This window comes from Gadus chalcogrammus, chromosome 12, assembly GCF_026213295.1.
Source record: "Gadus chalcogrammus isolate NIFS_2021 chromosome 12, NIFS_Gcha_1.0, whole genome shotgun sequence".
NCBI lineage: Eukaryota > Metazoa > Chordata > Actinopteri > Gadiformes > Gadidae > Gadus > Gadus chalcogrammus.
This window is the reverse complement of record NC_079423.1, coordinates 14,283,438-14,298,162: the sequence shown is the minus strand read 5'-3', so window position 1 is coordinate 14,298,162 and position 14,725 is coordinate 14,283,438. Positions and strand designations below refer to the sequence as shown.

Sequence of the window (14,725 nt, the reverse complement as noted above, 5' to 3'; positions counted from 1 at the left end):
CATAATCTTTTAAAGGTCCCGTGGCATGCTACTTTATTGGCACTTTTAATATTAGTGGGCCCTTAACACATTATTTGAAGACGTTCTCGAAATTCAGCTGTGGTGCAGAATTACACCAACTACGAGCCAGTCGCACATTGAGCTTTCCCCACATGCGCCGTTTCGGTGTCTGTAGCTTTAATGCAAATGTTTTCAGCAAAATGTAGTCTTCTGTAGTACCTTGGAATTATGATAGCTTTTTTTAATGCTTTCATTGTGTCAATATGTGACTACTATCAGGTATTATGTATTCTGCGTTGTATGTCTCCTGATTGGCTGTGTCAAATGTTTTTGCGTTGAAGACATTTATTAATCTGGTTGGCTTAAGACAATAGACGCATCCTTCGATAAATATCACAAGCCATCTTTAACGCGTTAGCCTACTGCTGTAGAAATAACTTCCAGTGTCTTTGATAGGGCTCCACGATTGTGACAAAATGGTTAACATCATTTAACAACAACAAAAAATAAGACATGAACAAAGTTACCGGCATTGCCGCCATAATGTTCAGCATGGGCAAACACGACAGCTTTTGGGCATTGTATTTTCTTTCCTCACGGTCCATATAGGCCTATTCAAAGTCTGCTGCTCCTTCATAATAATTTTTCTTAACTGGAAATGAACAACCCAGTGGTGCCCTATATTCCCTTGCAACAAGGGGGTATTTTCTAAGTTCAACACAAGCTCTATTACAAAGACGTTCTCAAGTTAATTTTCCCGGAGGAGATAAATAGTTTGTTCCACCTTCAAGGAATGGAATATGAAAATATTCTTAAACGCTTTATATTAAGGTCCTTATAATAAGCCTTAGTTAATGTCTAATAAGACCTTATTATATGATTATTAACAATAATTTGTGTTAATAAGACCATCAATAAGTGTCAACAACATAATAAACATGTTTATTGTGAGATTATAAGACTTTTATGAAAACTTATAAGAAACATACAGAATTATACTATCATAGTTGTTAATAGACGCATTACAAACCAATTTATTGATTCTTACTCTATTCAGTATTTTGTCATTGTGAGACCTTTACTAAGCATTTTTTATGCTTATTAAGGAGTCCTTTATTAAACTGCTACTCCTACTCCTTTATTAAGGCCTACGAGATCTAAAGCGGGAACAATTTAGTAAGTCCTTTGATAAACACTAATAACAGTTAATGATTGCTATATGTTATCAAGGTTGATAAAAGGTAAAATAAAAGATACTCATTTTTATTTTATTAACCTTTATTTTTCCAGGAATATTCTCATTGAGATTCAAAATCTCTTTTTCAAGAATCCTGGCCAAGAAGGCAGCATACAAACATTTAAAGTTTCACATTAAAAACAACAAAAACACAAAATTTCACACTAAAAACAAGACACAAAACACAATAAAAAGTCACAAAGCATCAATCTAATTGGCAGTAAGTCAGTGTTCAGTTTGTGGTTAAATAGTCCTTGATCCTGCTTTTGTAATTGTTCGGGGTGATTAGGGATTCCAGTTTAAGGTGTTCCTGTAGCTTACACCATGATGACGGGGCAAAAGATTTAAAAGCACTTTCACCAAACGTAGTGCGAGTCCGAGGAACGTTATACATAATCAAACTGCTAGACCGAGTGATACGAGCACTGTTTGTTTTAGGAACCATTAGAGAACACAAATACGGAGGCAGATCGTGCAAAATTGCCTTATAAAGAAACATATACCAGTGTTCCATCCTACGGGTGTATAAGGAAGACAGACCAACTTTCTCATACAATTTACAATGGTGTGTTCGGAAGCCAGAGTTTGAGACAAACCGTAATGCTGCATGGTACACAGAATCTAGCATTTTCAGAGATGATGAATTTGCATGCATATTAGGGATGCAAACAATTAATCGATTATCGATTAATTGTCGATAAGAGATTACTCGATTAAAATAAATTACTTGCAATTAATCGCATTTTAACCCTAATTCCCCACCGTCCACGTGAGGGCGCACTTGACGCCAGAACGTACTTGACGCACACGCGGGAACACAAGCGGGAACACAAGCAAAGCAGTGCCGTGTTCCAATACCCGTACTTCCATGAGTATACTTAAAGGAAGTATACTATCCGCACTGGCTACTACGTTCATTTTTCAGATGCGAGTGCTGTTCCAAATCGAGTACTCCGTGGTGTACTAACCGGAAATTACGATCACGACTGCCGCCGTGGCTCCTCCCCCGCAATAAACATCCCGCTTTGAACGGTGAACTATTTACGCCTAGCAGCTATAAAAAGCTATAAAAACTATAAAAACTACAAAATGACTATTAATGCAGGCTATGTGGAAAATGCGCCGACTTTGGCTCAGCCTGGCTCCGCCTCTTCTGCAACGTAGCTAAGAAGGCTGCCGTTGAGTACGGGGAGTGTCCTTCGATCCACACTTCACGATTAGCCCGTTTTGAGTACGGCATCCGGGTCCTTGAAGTATACTTCTTTTCGCCGGATCTGAATTGGAGTACTGCGTACTCAAATTTTGGCTAGTAAGTACGGACAGTACGGGTATTGGAACACGGCAGGACAAGACAAACGAAAAGCGGGACACTGACACGATGAAGAGGGCAAAACGGAGTGCAGTATGGAGCCACTTTAAGTTGGTTAATGACGACAAAGACGCCAAATGCACAATATGTGGAAGTATTTTAAAGTACAACAACTAAACGACTTTGTTAAATTACCACCTAAATGTGCCACATTCAGAAGGAAATTCAGCTTCTCAGAAGAATTGCCGCTTATCAATTAATCGATCATCGATCGATAAGATGAAACAACTATCGATTAATGAATTACTCGATAATTTGCATCCCTAATGCATATATAAAATATCACCATAGTCAATAACAGATAAAAGAACGGCTTGGACAATTTTCTTCCTGGCACCAAAAGAAAAACAACATTTATTTCTATACAAGAAACCCAGTTTAATTCTTAGCTTTTTAGTAAGACACTCAATGTGATGTTTGAAAGAGAGATTTTCTTCTAGAAAAAAGCCCAGGTATTTGTAGGTTGCGACTCGCTCTATCACTTTGTTGTTTAGAGTAACAATCTGGTTGTCATCCATATCGGATGTTTTATTACTTCTTGTAAAGCAGATCATTTTGCTTTTGTCAATATTTAGTACAAGTCTTAATCCATGTAGGTTTTGCTGAACAACATTAAAAGCCGATTGGAGGTCCTTAGTTGCACTTGCTAAGGATGAAGCAGAGCTATACATAATGGTGTCATCTGCGTAAAAATTGAATTTTGTATTTGCAACATTGCAACACAAATTATTAATATAAACTATAAATAAAATAGGACCCAAAATGGATCCTTGCGGGACACCATAGTGTATATTCTTACAGCTAGACGATAAACCCTCAGCTTGGACACTTTGTGTTCTATCACTCCGATAGTTCTCAAACCATTTAACTGATTTTGAGGAAAATCCTATGTTCACTAGCTTTTGTAATAAAACAGAGTGGTCGACTGTGTCAAAAGTCTTTGATAAGTCTAAGAATAGTGCAGCACAGTGTTCTTTCTCATCAATTGCTGTAATTATGTCATTTAGAACCTTCATTGTAGCAGTGACAGTACCATGTTTCTTTCTAAACCCGGATTGCAGATCATTTAGAATAAAATTTTTCGATAGAAACTCCTTTAACTGATTACTAATGAGTCCTTCCAAAATCTTGCCAAGCATTGAGAGTTTGGATATAGGCCTATAATTGTTAGGGTTTGCTGGATCACCACCCTTCAGCAATGGAACAACGTAGGCTGCCTTCCAAATTTTCGGAATTTGACCATTTTCTATAGTCAGGTTAAAAATGTGGGTTAATGGTTCAGCAATAATCTCAGCAGCAATCTGCAACAAATGTGGATCCAATCCATCAGGGCCAGCTGATTTTTTAATGTTTATCTTTTTCAGAGCATCACGTACTTCATTAATTGTAATGGGAGTAACATTAAAGTCAAAAGGGAGCTTTTGCTCGGAGTAAGAGGATTTTTGTGCCATTTTAAGTGGCATTTCCTTTTCAAACAGCTTTCTGAGGCGATAAAATGCTTAGAATATATAACATCTTTGTTTTGTCTGTAATGATTTCATTTTCCACCCGAATTTCCTTTGGTAACTAACACACTGTCACTTGTGCTTGATGACATGTACTTAAAAACCTTCCAGAATTTAGATGTATTTATCATGTCAGACATTTCTTTAATATAGTAGTCTGATTTAGCTTTACGTATCAAGGACATACATTTATTCCTCAGATGTCGAAAATGAATCCAATCAGACTGACTTTTGGATTTTCTTGCAGTTGCCCAAGCTAGATTTCGCTCATGAATTTTATCAGAAAGGTGATCAGTGAACCATGGATTGACACGGCCTTTAACCTTGTATTTTCTAAGAGGAGCGTGCTTATTTGTAATGTCTAGGAAAAGTGATTTAAAGTAAGACAAAGCCATATCAGGGTCGGGCATCAGACCAACTTTTACCCGGTCACATAAATAAAGATCATGTAAAAAGGCTTGCTGCTCACAAAAAGATTTAAAATTCATTTTGGTTATGATACGTGGTTTTACTTTTGGAAGCTTCATGTCTCTCACTGCAGCAATTACACAGTGGTCACTGATGTCATTTGCAAATACAGCAGTGGCTTTGTATTTGAGAGGACAGTTTGTCAGAAACAGGTCAATAAGCGATGACTTTTCAGGGTGTTTAGGGTTAGGCCTTGTCGCAGATTCTATAATTTGTGTCAAGTGTGCATCATCACAAAAAAATTTAAAAGGATCAGAGACCGGAGACAACCAGTCCCAGTTCAGATCTCCTATGAAAACCAGTTCATTGTGTTTAACATTAGCCAAGGACTCTGATATTGAGGTTAATGTATCTTTTAATGCAGACGGAGGTCTATAACATCCCACTATTGTCATAACACAACCTTTAGTAAATTCAACTTTCAACACAAGTAATTCATATTGTTTAGGAACTGACTTTGATATAAGAACTGTTGTCTGAAATGTATTTTTTGTATAGATTGCCACTCCTCCACCTTTAGCGCTGCGATCTGCACGAAAGAGGTTATACCCATCCAGATTTACATGACATTTACATTACTACTCAGCCATGTCTCTGATGCAACCATAATGTCAGCATTTGTAGAATTTGCCCAAATTTTAACCATGTCCATTTTTGGCAATAGGCTTCTCACGTTCATATGGATAAAACCAATACCAGTTCTATCTAAAAAGTCTGCAGGGGTCTGTAAACACATTGTGGTAGTGGCAGGCCCTGGATTAGGCTGCACATTCCCTGATAATAGTAACAGAAGCATGATGACACACCTAAGTGTGTGTCTGTCATTTTTTGTGTTTTTTGTAATATCAGATCTGTTCAAGAAAACAGTCCAAGAGTTTTCGGATGGGATGAAATAGTAATTTAACAGGAGGAGGCTTAACAGATGCTTAAAGTTTGCTTGTTTAAGGATAGGGCATACACAAGATACCAAGCACCCCTGGGAGCCTGTCAGCTCCTGTGCACTGGTCACCTTTGATTTATCTAGCAAGTACACTGTATGCAAAGACACACTCTCACAACTTTTCCCAATTCTTTCATGTTCACACACAGGTATAAAGAACAAGGCCAGGAGGGCAAACATTTTACCTGACATGGTTAGTATCTGTCACAGTACTTGAGATGGGTTGCAGATTGTAGGCCTGGAGATTTTAGCAGTGCTGCTTTGGGGTCTTGAGATAATAGTAGGCTGGATGCTAGCAGGTCAAGCAGGTGGCTGGAGGCTGGATGCTAGCAGGTCATGCAGGTGGCTGGAGGCTGGATGCTAGCAGGTCAGCCAGGTGGCTGGAAGCTGGATGCTAGCAGGTCATGCAGGTAGCTGGATGCCAGCAGGCCAAGCAGGTCAGCCAGGTGGCTGGATGCTAGCAGGTCATGCAGGTAGATGGATGCTAGCAGGCCATGCAGGTAGCTGGATGCTAGCAGGCCAGGCTGGTAGCTGGATGCTAGCAGGTCATGCAGGTGGCTGGAGGCTGGATGCTAGCAGGTCAGCCAGGTGGCTGGATGCTGGATGCTAGCAGGTCATGCAGGTAGCTGGATGCCAGCAGGCCAAGCAGGTGGCTGGAGGCTGGATTCTAGCAGGTCATGCAGGTAGCTGGATGCCAGCAGGCCAGGCAGGTAGCTGGATGCTAGCAGGCCAGGCAGGTGGCTGGAGGCTGGATGCTAGTAGGCCAAGCAAGTGGCTGGAGGCTGGATGCTAGCAGGTCATGCAGGTAGCTGGATGCTAGGCGGTCATGCAGGTAGCTGGATGCTAGCAGGCCAGGCAAGTGGCTGGATGCTAGTGTGCCAGGCAGATGGCTGGATGCTAGCAGGTCAGGCAGGTGGCTTGAAGGTAGATGTATCCACGTAGTCCGTATTCGATTCAAAATTGTTTCATTTAAAGTCCAGTGTGCTCAGTAGTAGTTGATGCAGAAAAAAAAATTACGACAAATCAGACATAGAAGCAAAAAAAAAACCTGAGACAGACAGAGAGACAAACACACATGCAACCTAGGGTGCTGCCATCTTGGATTCAGATGTCATAAACAGCTCTTTTGATTATTATTTTTTTTTTAATTTTAAAAACTTCAGAACGTATTCTTGAACATAATCTTTTAAAGGTCCCATGACATGCTACTTTATGGACGCTTTAATATTTGTGGGCCCTTAACACATTATTTGAAGATGTTCCCGAAATTCTGCTGTGGTGCAGAATTACACCAACTATGAGCCAGTCGCACATTGAGCTTTCCCCACACGCGCCGTTTCGGTTTCTGTCACTTTAATGCATATGAGGAGGAGAGAGGCGGGTCAAGGAGGAGGCTGGGGGTTTGGCCCTAAGCAGCTTGCGGCCACGGTACCATGCGCTCTGTTTACAGTGGATGTATCTCAATGGCGAGGCGCACACAGCCTTTGGCCGTGTTCTGTAACTGTTCTAGAACACTCCGGGTACTCCGGCGGGAGTCCTGGAGCTCTATATCTAAGTAATATAGTAATTTTATTTATTTATTTTTCCACAATGTCTTGTTTTTAAACGATTTATGAGGACTTTATGCTCTGTAAGGTGACCTTGGGTGCTAAATTAAATTAAATGTATTATTATTATTATTATTATTATTATTATTATTATTATTATATCAAATTATACATAGATATCTATACCATATAATATATATTATCACGGCCAAAAGCTGTGTGCGCCTCCGGACGATACTAGAGACGTACCAGAGACGTCTCTGGTTCTTCCCCGTCCAGATCAATCTGAAGTAGACTGAACCACGAGATGGAGGAGAAAGGGATTGCTGCCCACGATTGTTGACCGTGATTGTCTCCCGCCGGGGCCTCGCTGCCCTGGCAGCAGGCTGGCCAGCGGGCAGCGGCGCTCGATCGGGAGACGATCGCGGGCAACAATCCCTTTCTCCTCCATGTCGTGGTTCATGTACCTCAGGGAGTCAGAGCCAAAGTTCCTCTCCCCCAATTCCTTCTCAACCATGGCCGAGATAACCCCAACCACAGTCTCGTTGTGGAAATACCAGAGACGACAAAGAACCATGCGCCATAACACCAACAGCAGAACGGTTATCCCAAGAAGTGTACAACACTTGCGTTACAGTGCGTGTAATCACACACACACACACATGTGGCGCTCGCACGGTAGTAGCTCATTGTGTCATTGGCGGACCAAATTTTCTCGGCGGGCAAGGCAGAGAAAGGGGAGGTAACTTGGCCCCTTATGAACACATTTCAAATCTATTTTTTCAAAGGGCGAGCAGGATACCTAGTGCTCGTTTTACACCGAACACAAGTTTTAGCCACTGGGGGACGATAGGCAAGCTAGGGGAACTCATATTAATGTTATAAAACCTCATAAAGTGAGATTTTCATGCCAAGGAAACTTTAAAAACTACGGACTGGACGTATCCGAGTCCGGCTTCTCCATGACCTCAGGGGATGACTGAGAATTCTTCTGGCTGGTCTTTTTTGTTACTCTTTAAAGAAACACAAAGAACATTGACCACAATAGACAGTTAGCAGACGGGTTACAATAAGCATTAAGCCGTTTAGACATGGATTCATGACACAACCGTTCGAATTACTCTAATTCTTAAAAACTCTGAAAGAAAGTAATGTCAGCCAAAAAAGTTTGCTAGCAAACAGCTAGCTAGATAGAACCAGCTACCGTTACTATAGTAACTACAGTCTTAAACTTACCAAAGAGTCATCCTCCAGTTCGGACCTCTTCCTCTTATCCATGTTCTGTGCTTGTTCCTGTCTTTTGTCTGTCAGTTAATAGTTTGGGGTGCTCGTGATGACGATTCCAACATGTTCTCCAAATGGTCGTCAAACACTTCATCAAGCATATGCGTCAAGCCATCATCCACTTGCAAAACAGATCACACTCGCTTAGGGCTGGGCGATATGACGATATCATACCGTGGACGATATGAAAGTGTCTACCGGGAGAGATTTGGCCATATCGTTTATACCGAGAGAGAATTATTATTATTTTTTTTTTATATTGCACTGCACTGACTGAAGCAAGGCAGGTGTGAGACTCACCTGTTAACTTGAAAAAAAATCTAATTTGTATTGAAGAAACAGTTCTATTTTTACCACCAGCTATTTGCACAGCACATAACTTTATTTTATAAGTGTATAATTAGTATTTAAAATATTTGTGATGCTGTGATTTTTATTTTATATTACACTGCACTGACTGACAGCCAGGCAGGTGTGAAGCACACCTTTAAAAAACCTTCACAATAAACATGTTTATTATGTTATTATTAACACTTATAGATTGGCTTATTGACACCAATTAATGTTAATAAGCATATAATAAGTGTCTTATTACCTATTAACAAATGCTTAAGGACCTTAATATAAAGCGTTACCATATTCTTAACTTTGAATGAGTGGCATGGAGTTCCTCACACACCTCTTTAGTCGACCACAGAGGACAGACAGGTATAGTTTGAGATGTGGGTAGAGATCCAGTACGCCTGAATGACAACAGTATGAATGTATGAATTGAACTTGATGTTGACCCCAGGGAGCTAGTGTAGTGATATGTGGAGTGGCATGATTTGTCTCCAACAATCTTAACTGTGTAGTTAGCCTAAAAGCCTTGTTTTCAATATCTGCTCAGGTAACCATAAATAAACAATGCAACTTTGAATTATATTTTACATGTTTTATTAAGGATTTAGCATTTGAGAATCATAATGATAGATCTTTAAAATTAACATAAATGTAAGCCCTTAATCGTGTATTGGACCTCAAATCATCAATAATCACACTAACTAAATGTATTAAAATAAAAAAAACTGTTTAGGGTTAGATGACGACAGTCTACAAAGAAAATGATGTTCACTAAATTGTATAAATTAAAAACTGATTCTGAAAAACTTTTCTATCGTCGGTCTGATTCAACCCAGATCCAGATCATAGTTATAGAACTGACTGATATGAAGAGCGTGTAGAGCCCAAACAGGAAGCGATCAATGATGGAAGCCACCTGGATCCACTCTTCAGACTTCTGGTCCCCACTCAGCTGCTGTTCCACCTGCAGCCGGATCGCCCGGAGGTCTCTCCCCAACTTCCTCAACTCGCCTGGGGTTGTGTCTTCCAGTTCCAGGGGCATTGGAGGAGTCTTACCAGCTTTGATCTCCTCCCTTACAGCATTGGGAGACATATCTATATTGAAGAGACGTCAAGAAAATCTTTTAGTTTGTCTTTTTGTTTTCAGTGTCAATGTAATCATAACTTCGCATAGCAACATCTTACCTGTTGAATGGTCTTTTGTTGGCTTTGGAGGCAGACCAACACAACATCCCAGTTTTTGAAGGACCACTACTCTCACCCAGCGGGGGACAGGAGCAAAGCGACTGGAGCTTGAGTAGAGGTGGGTGATGAGGATTGTCTCCAACAGGCTGGCCACCATCAGAGCCAGGCAGAGGGCGAAGAAAACATCTGGGGATACATTGATGAGAGTGTGAGTGTGCTGGTTACTTTTCAGTTCAAGAAATAGAGTTTCATTTTAACTTCCCAGTGAAGAAAAGAGTCTCACTGACTTATGAGTGGTATGGTGTTGCCAGTGACCGGCAGCAAGTCATTCATCAGCAAGAGGAAGACGGTGTAGCCTAAGATGAGGGTCATCTTAAAGGCCGAGCGGTCCACACTCTGTGGGGGTAGCAGGAAGCTGAAGAGGTCCACTGTGATCAAGGAGCAGCTGGGGATGAGCAGGTTGACCACATAGAGAGTGGACTTACGCCTCAGACCAATCTATGGGGTTTAGCAAAAAGACAGTTCAAAGTCAGACCATTTAAAAAAAGTATTGATATTTATCGTTAACTAGTTCCTTTAATCTACCCTGTCCACCAGTAAGAAATACAGATTTTTTTTCCTTTTGTAATCATAAAAAAATATTGTATTATTCCCTTACAAATAAATAGTAAACATACTTGAAATATGAGACGGTCGAATTGAAGTCCAGGTCGCGTTTCTTTATGAGCAGTGATATCTATTAGCTTCCACTCCCCTACAGTAGTCATCACAGCCACTGTTTCCTTAATAATCTCTTCTATCGGTCTGTTGAGTTCAACCATGATGTCCTCGGCTGACGGGTTGAGGAGAGCATTGAGAAGAAGAAGAGAGCACAGGATGTTATACAACTGTACGTGAGGGGAAAATAAAGGTTTATATGATGTTTAAATTACATTTAATGGTTAAATTACAAGGAAGCTTGTATGGCCATGACCGATTGGCTAATCTCGAACTAGCCAATCCATCCTGAGGCAGACTAATGAGGTGTAAAATGTAAAATATATTCTTGTTTATTTATGTGGTGTCTTATTCAGGGTTTCCGCAGGTTTCAACAAGTTAAATTTAAGACCTTTTTAAAACCATTACAAATGCCATTTTAGAAAAGTAAACAGAATTCTAAAAATAATTCATACTTTAAAATTAGAAATCTTTTTATTCTGACGTTAAAATCAGAATTATGAGATTAAATTCAGAACTCCCAAAAAAATTATCACATTTGGCCCTAATCCTCTTCCGTATTGCAGCGCTGTTCTCAAGCCAGCTCACGTTGAAGTTGCATATTACCAATAGTAGATGAAATCCACAGTTTGCATTAGTGGTGGTTATTGATTCCATGATCCAATACAATTTTAAGACCCGTCACAATCGTATTTAAGATTTTTTTAGGCCAAAAATTAAAATTGGATTTTTCGTAACCATGCTTACTTGTGTGGCTGTAGGAGACAAAGGTGAAAGTGCAATTCTGGACGTCGAAGGGGAAGGTGTAGATGTTCAGTCTGCAGGTGCTAACCACTCTGACTGGGCTGAAGTCGTAGATCATGCCATCAGAATAGACATGTACATAAGGCACAAATGGGGCTGTGTTTTTAGATACTCTGTAAGACAGCAAAAAAAACAACATTTGATATCAAAGGCTTTTTTGATAAGATTTGATTGGTCCGAGAAGTAACAGTGATTTAGGAAAATAAATATACATTGGGATGATAGCAAAGGAATAGTTAAATTCACATTGTGTAGATCATTGAAGCTTATGTGTAATTTACTCTCACGTTTTTTTTCCTTTAAAATGGATCGTGCCTTACCATAAGGTTCAAAATAACATAAAACAATGAGACCATTTACAATTATTAGGTGTTTCACACCTACTAGTTGTAGTTGTGCATGGATCTTACAATTCATTCATGACCATATCTGGTATCCAAAACTGGCGTCTAGGTAGCGTAATGTGGTCGGTGCCACACTGCTCTGGATCCCAGCTGATGAACTCATTCTTCCATCCCTTGAACCACAAATGATTTCATGCATTTGTCCGATTGGCTACTAGCAGCAAATAGGTGTTTTATCTATAAACAATGGATTTCAATATACAATATGAAATAGTGCTTTTTAATATAAATGTCCAGATAATAAGTATGGCTACTTCGTTTATTTGATTTTTATACTCACAATGTGTTGCCAAATATAAGTGGTCAAGAGTTGAGCTTTTTCATCCTGAAAAGAAAGTAATGCAAATGCCATGTATCAATCTTTATTAGCCAACTGAATGTTAAATATGAATCTCTGGCTACAAAGGTGCAGAGATATAAAGGGCTATTCTATCAAAATGTTGCTTAGATCCGAAATGCCATTTTCATAAATAGTCATATTCTACTTTAACATTTATTAATTGCTCACTTTCACAATTGAAAAAGACAAAATGCTTCTTAAAGGATAATACTTGAGATTTAAGTTCACAAAGTCATTATACCAACCCAGGTATATATACAGGGAAATCAGTTCATTCATTTATTTTCTATAAATATTGTTTTTATATATCTAAAACAGAACATACCACTCCCAGAATGCCATACATGGTAAAGGATACATAGACTTCTGTGTAATTATTAAAGTTATTGACAGGTCGTATGAAGCGTAAATCAAAGACTGGTGTCAGTGCTTCCAGCAGGGCTAGATTGGTGGGTTCAGAACAGTTCAAGCTCTGAGCTGGGGACAAAATTAGAAAAACAAAAGTGTGGCTAATGTTTACTTCACAAAAACTAGTTGTTGCCATATGTGAAATGATAATGAATGAATAACCCAAGTTAAGTAGACTATGGCAATCAAATGTTTTTTTTTTTAAATGATGCTTGTAAATTAATATTTGCTCAAAGATACAAATTGTCAAGATTTAACTGTCCTTCATAATCCAGAAAAGATCTTGAAAATGTTATATCATACCAGATATAAAATAATATTGATATATTAACATGTATTCTATGTCATTTTTCAGCAAGCATAATACGGTTGCTGAGTAAAGAAATGTAAAACATCTCCCTTGTTTTTTATTTAAAATCATGTTACACGTAAAAATTATTGTTTCCATGTAGCCTACTCACCTTGTGTGACAGAGAACATGATGAAAACCATGGTAAAAAACGACATGTCAGAGGGCTGAAGATCAAAGAACTAGTGTTAACTACAGAAAACAAAAAAGTAATAAAGAATTCCAAATGGCAACCAACGAGTCAATATTACGTTGTGTAACAACCATAGCTCCCTCAATATGATCTATACTCTTAACCTTCAATTCAAAGTGTTTAGCAGCCATTATCTTGCAATTCTCAGCTCTTCTTCTCTGTCTTGGTTCTAATGAAATATATATGAATAAAATAAGAATCATAAGATTATAACAGCAGAATGTTTACATTCTAGTAGTCATTTGATTGTAAAAATTGTAGCTAAAATTAACCAAAATCACAGAACCGTGGATGCATTACCTACCGGGTTGAAATGCTCTTGCAGTTTTTTAATTTGCAGTCACAACAAAGATACATATATATAGCATTATTCTGAGTTAAGCGTGACTCGAAAACCCCACTTGTACAAATCAGGTGGTTTGTCCTGCACAGTGCGGATTTTCCTACGGTAGATAAATACAAAGTAGGGTGTCTGACACATTTGGTAGTTACAGGACACCAGAATGTAGCTAGATGGTGAAAAGCTACCACAACGGTATCAGATTCCCCAAATCCATCACCATGCAGCTGTGTTAGTATTGGGTTTGGCGTCACAAATGTGTGTAGACACCCACGTCTGTCCCGTCCTGTTCAGACCCTGTGTTATGTGTGTATTTTTTGTGGTTTTCTCCACATTATTCAGTCCTCCCTGTATTCAGTCCTTGCTGCTCTTTCTCAGAATGACCACCGAGTTATCATGTGAACATGTCACTCTTAAGATTGTAAAGGGACTGAATTTATTCAGCGCCTTTCAGAGCAGTGGCCACTCAAAGCGCTATTTTTAAATACATCCTGAGTCCCCGCTGCCAACTCACTCTTCAAAAGAAGTCGTTTGTTTTATTTGGTGAGGGGACCTGAGATGGGGACATCAACAGTACGCTGTTGTTCCAGAATGACTGTACTGTGTCCTCCCTTCCTCAATCATGCCAAGTCCGAACTACCAAGTATGCCCAAACCTGCAGTACTTGTTATTGAGAATGGCCCACGCTAAACCACGCTGAAGGAAGAAATTACTGGGTATTGAGACATGCTTCTTCAACGTTTTTGTATATTGTATATTGTAACATGCCAGTACAGAACAAGAGCAGACTATTCTCTAAACTAATAAATAACCACCACTAACCGGATTGCATATGAAGAGTGTGTGTGCATACCCATCATGTAGTAACAGACACATAGCCATTAATAGTAGTAGTAATATATAAGGATAACAATTTATTTTAAATCCCTCACAATACATATTTACCTGTCTTAACAGAGCCACACATCCCTGTTCAGACAACTGAGCAGGATATATAGTGGGGACATAAACAAACCTGTTGTGAAAAAAGTATCGCGTTTATATGTGATTTCTGTTTGACCGATATCTATTTTCCATTAGATACATTTTTACGACAACTTCAATGCATTACACTGCATTTTGCACTGCTGTGCCAGTTCCAGGGGTTCGCTAGGGGGTGCCCATAGAGGAGGGGGTACAGTCCTGCCTTACACTTGCACCTAGCCTGAGCCAGTCTCTCTCTCCTGTTTGTCAGTGTTTGTTTGTGTCTGTGTGGTCAAGGCTCCGACTATCTTGTCCGTAACCCACGTCATC

At 39.4% G+C, this 14,725-nt stretch overlaps 1 protein-coding gene across 1 annotated transcript; it reads right to left on the bottom strand.

Moving 5' to 3' along the window:
- Window positions 1-9,503: 9,503 nt before the first annotated feature.
- LOC130393498 (5-hydroxytryptamine receptor 3A-like) lies at window positions 9,504-13,042 on the bottom strand. Its single transcript, XM_056604173.1, has 9 exons — window positions 13,012-13,042; window positions 12,468-12,619; window positions 12,083-12,127; window positions 11,809-11,915; window positions 11,262-11,511; window positions 10,636-10,764; window positions 10,165-10,375; window positions 9,878-10,063; window positions 9,504-9,787 (listed from the first exon to the last, which is right to left on the bottom strand). The coding sequence occupies exons 1-9, from the start codon at window positions 13,040-13,042 to the stop codon at window positions 9,504-9,506; spliced, it is 1,395 nt and encodes a 464-aa protein (XP_056460148.1).
- Between the last annotated feature and the right edge of the window lie 1,683 nt (window positions 13,043-14,725).

Bases quoted from the DNA above. Each gene is read 5' to 3' on its own strand.
- LOC130393498 (XM_056604173.1), bottom strand. From the start codon at position 13,042: ATGGTTTTCATCATGTTCTCTGTCACACAAG. The intron at 12,620-13,011 runs GTGAGTAGGCTA...TTTTGTCCCCAG, and splicing joins CATGTTCTCTGTCACACAAG to CTCAGAGCTTGAACTGTTCT. The intron at 11,512-11,808 runs GTAAGATCCATG...GCTGTCTTACAG, and splicing joins GATATGGTCATGAATGAATT to AGTATCTAAAAACACAGCCC.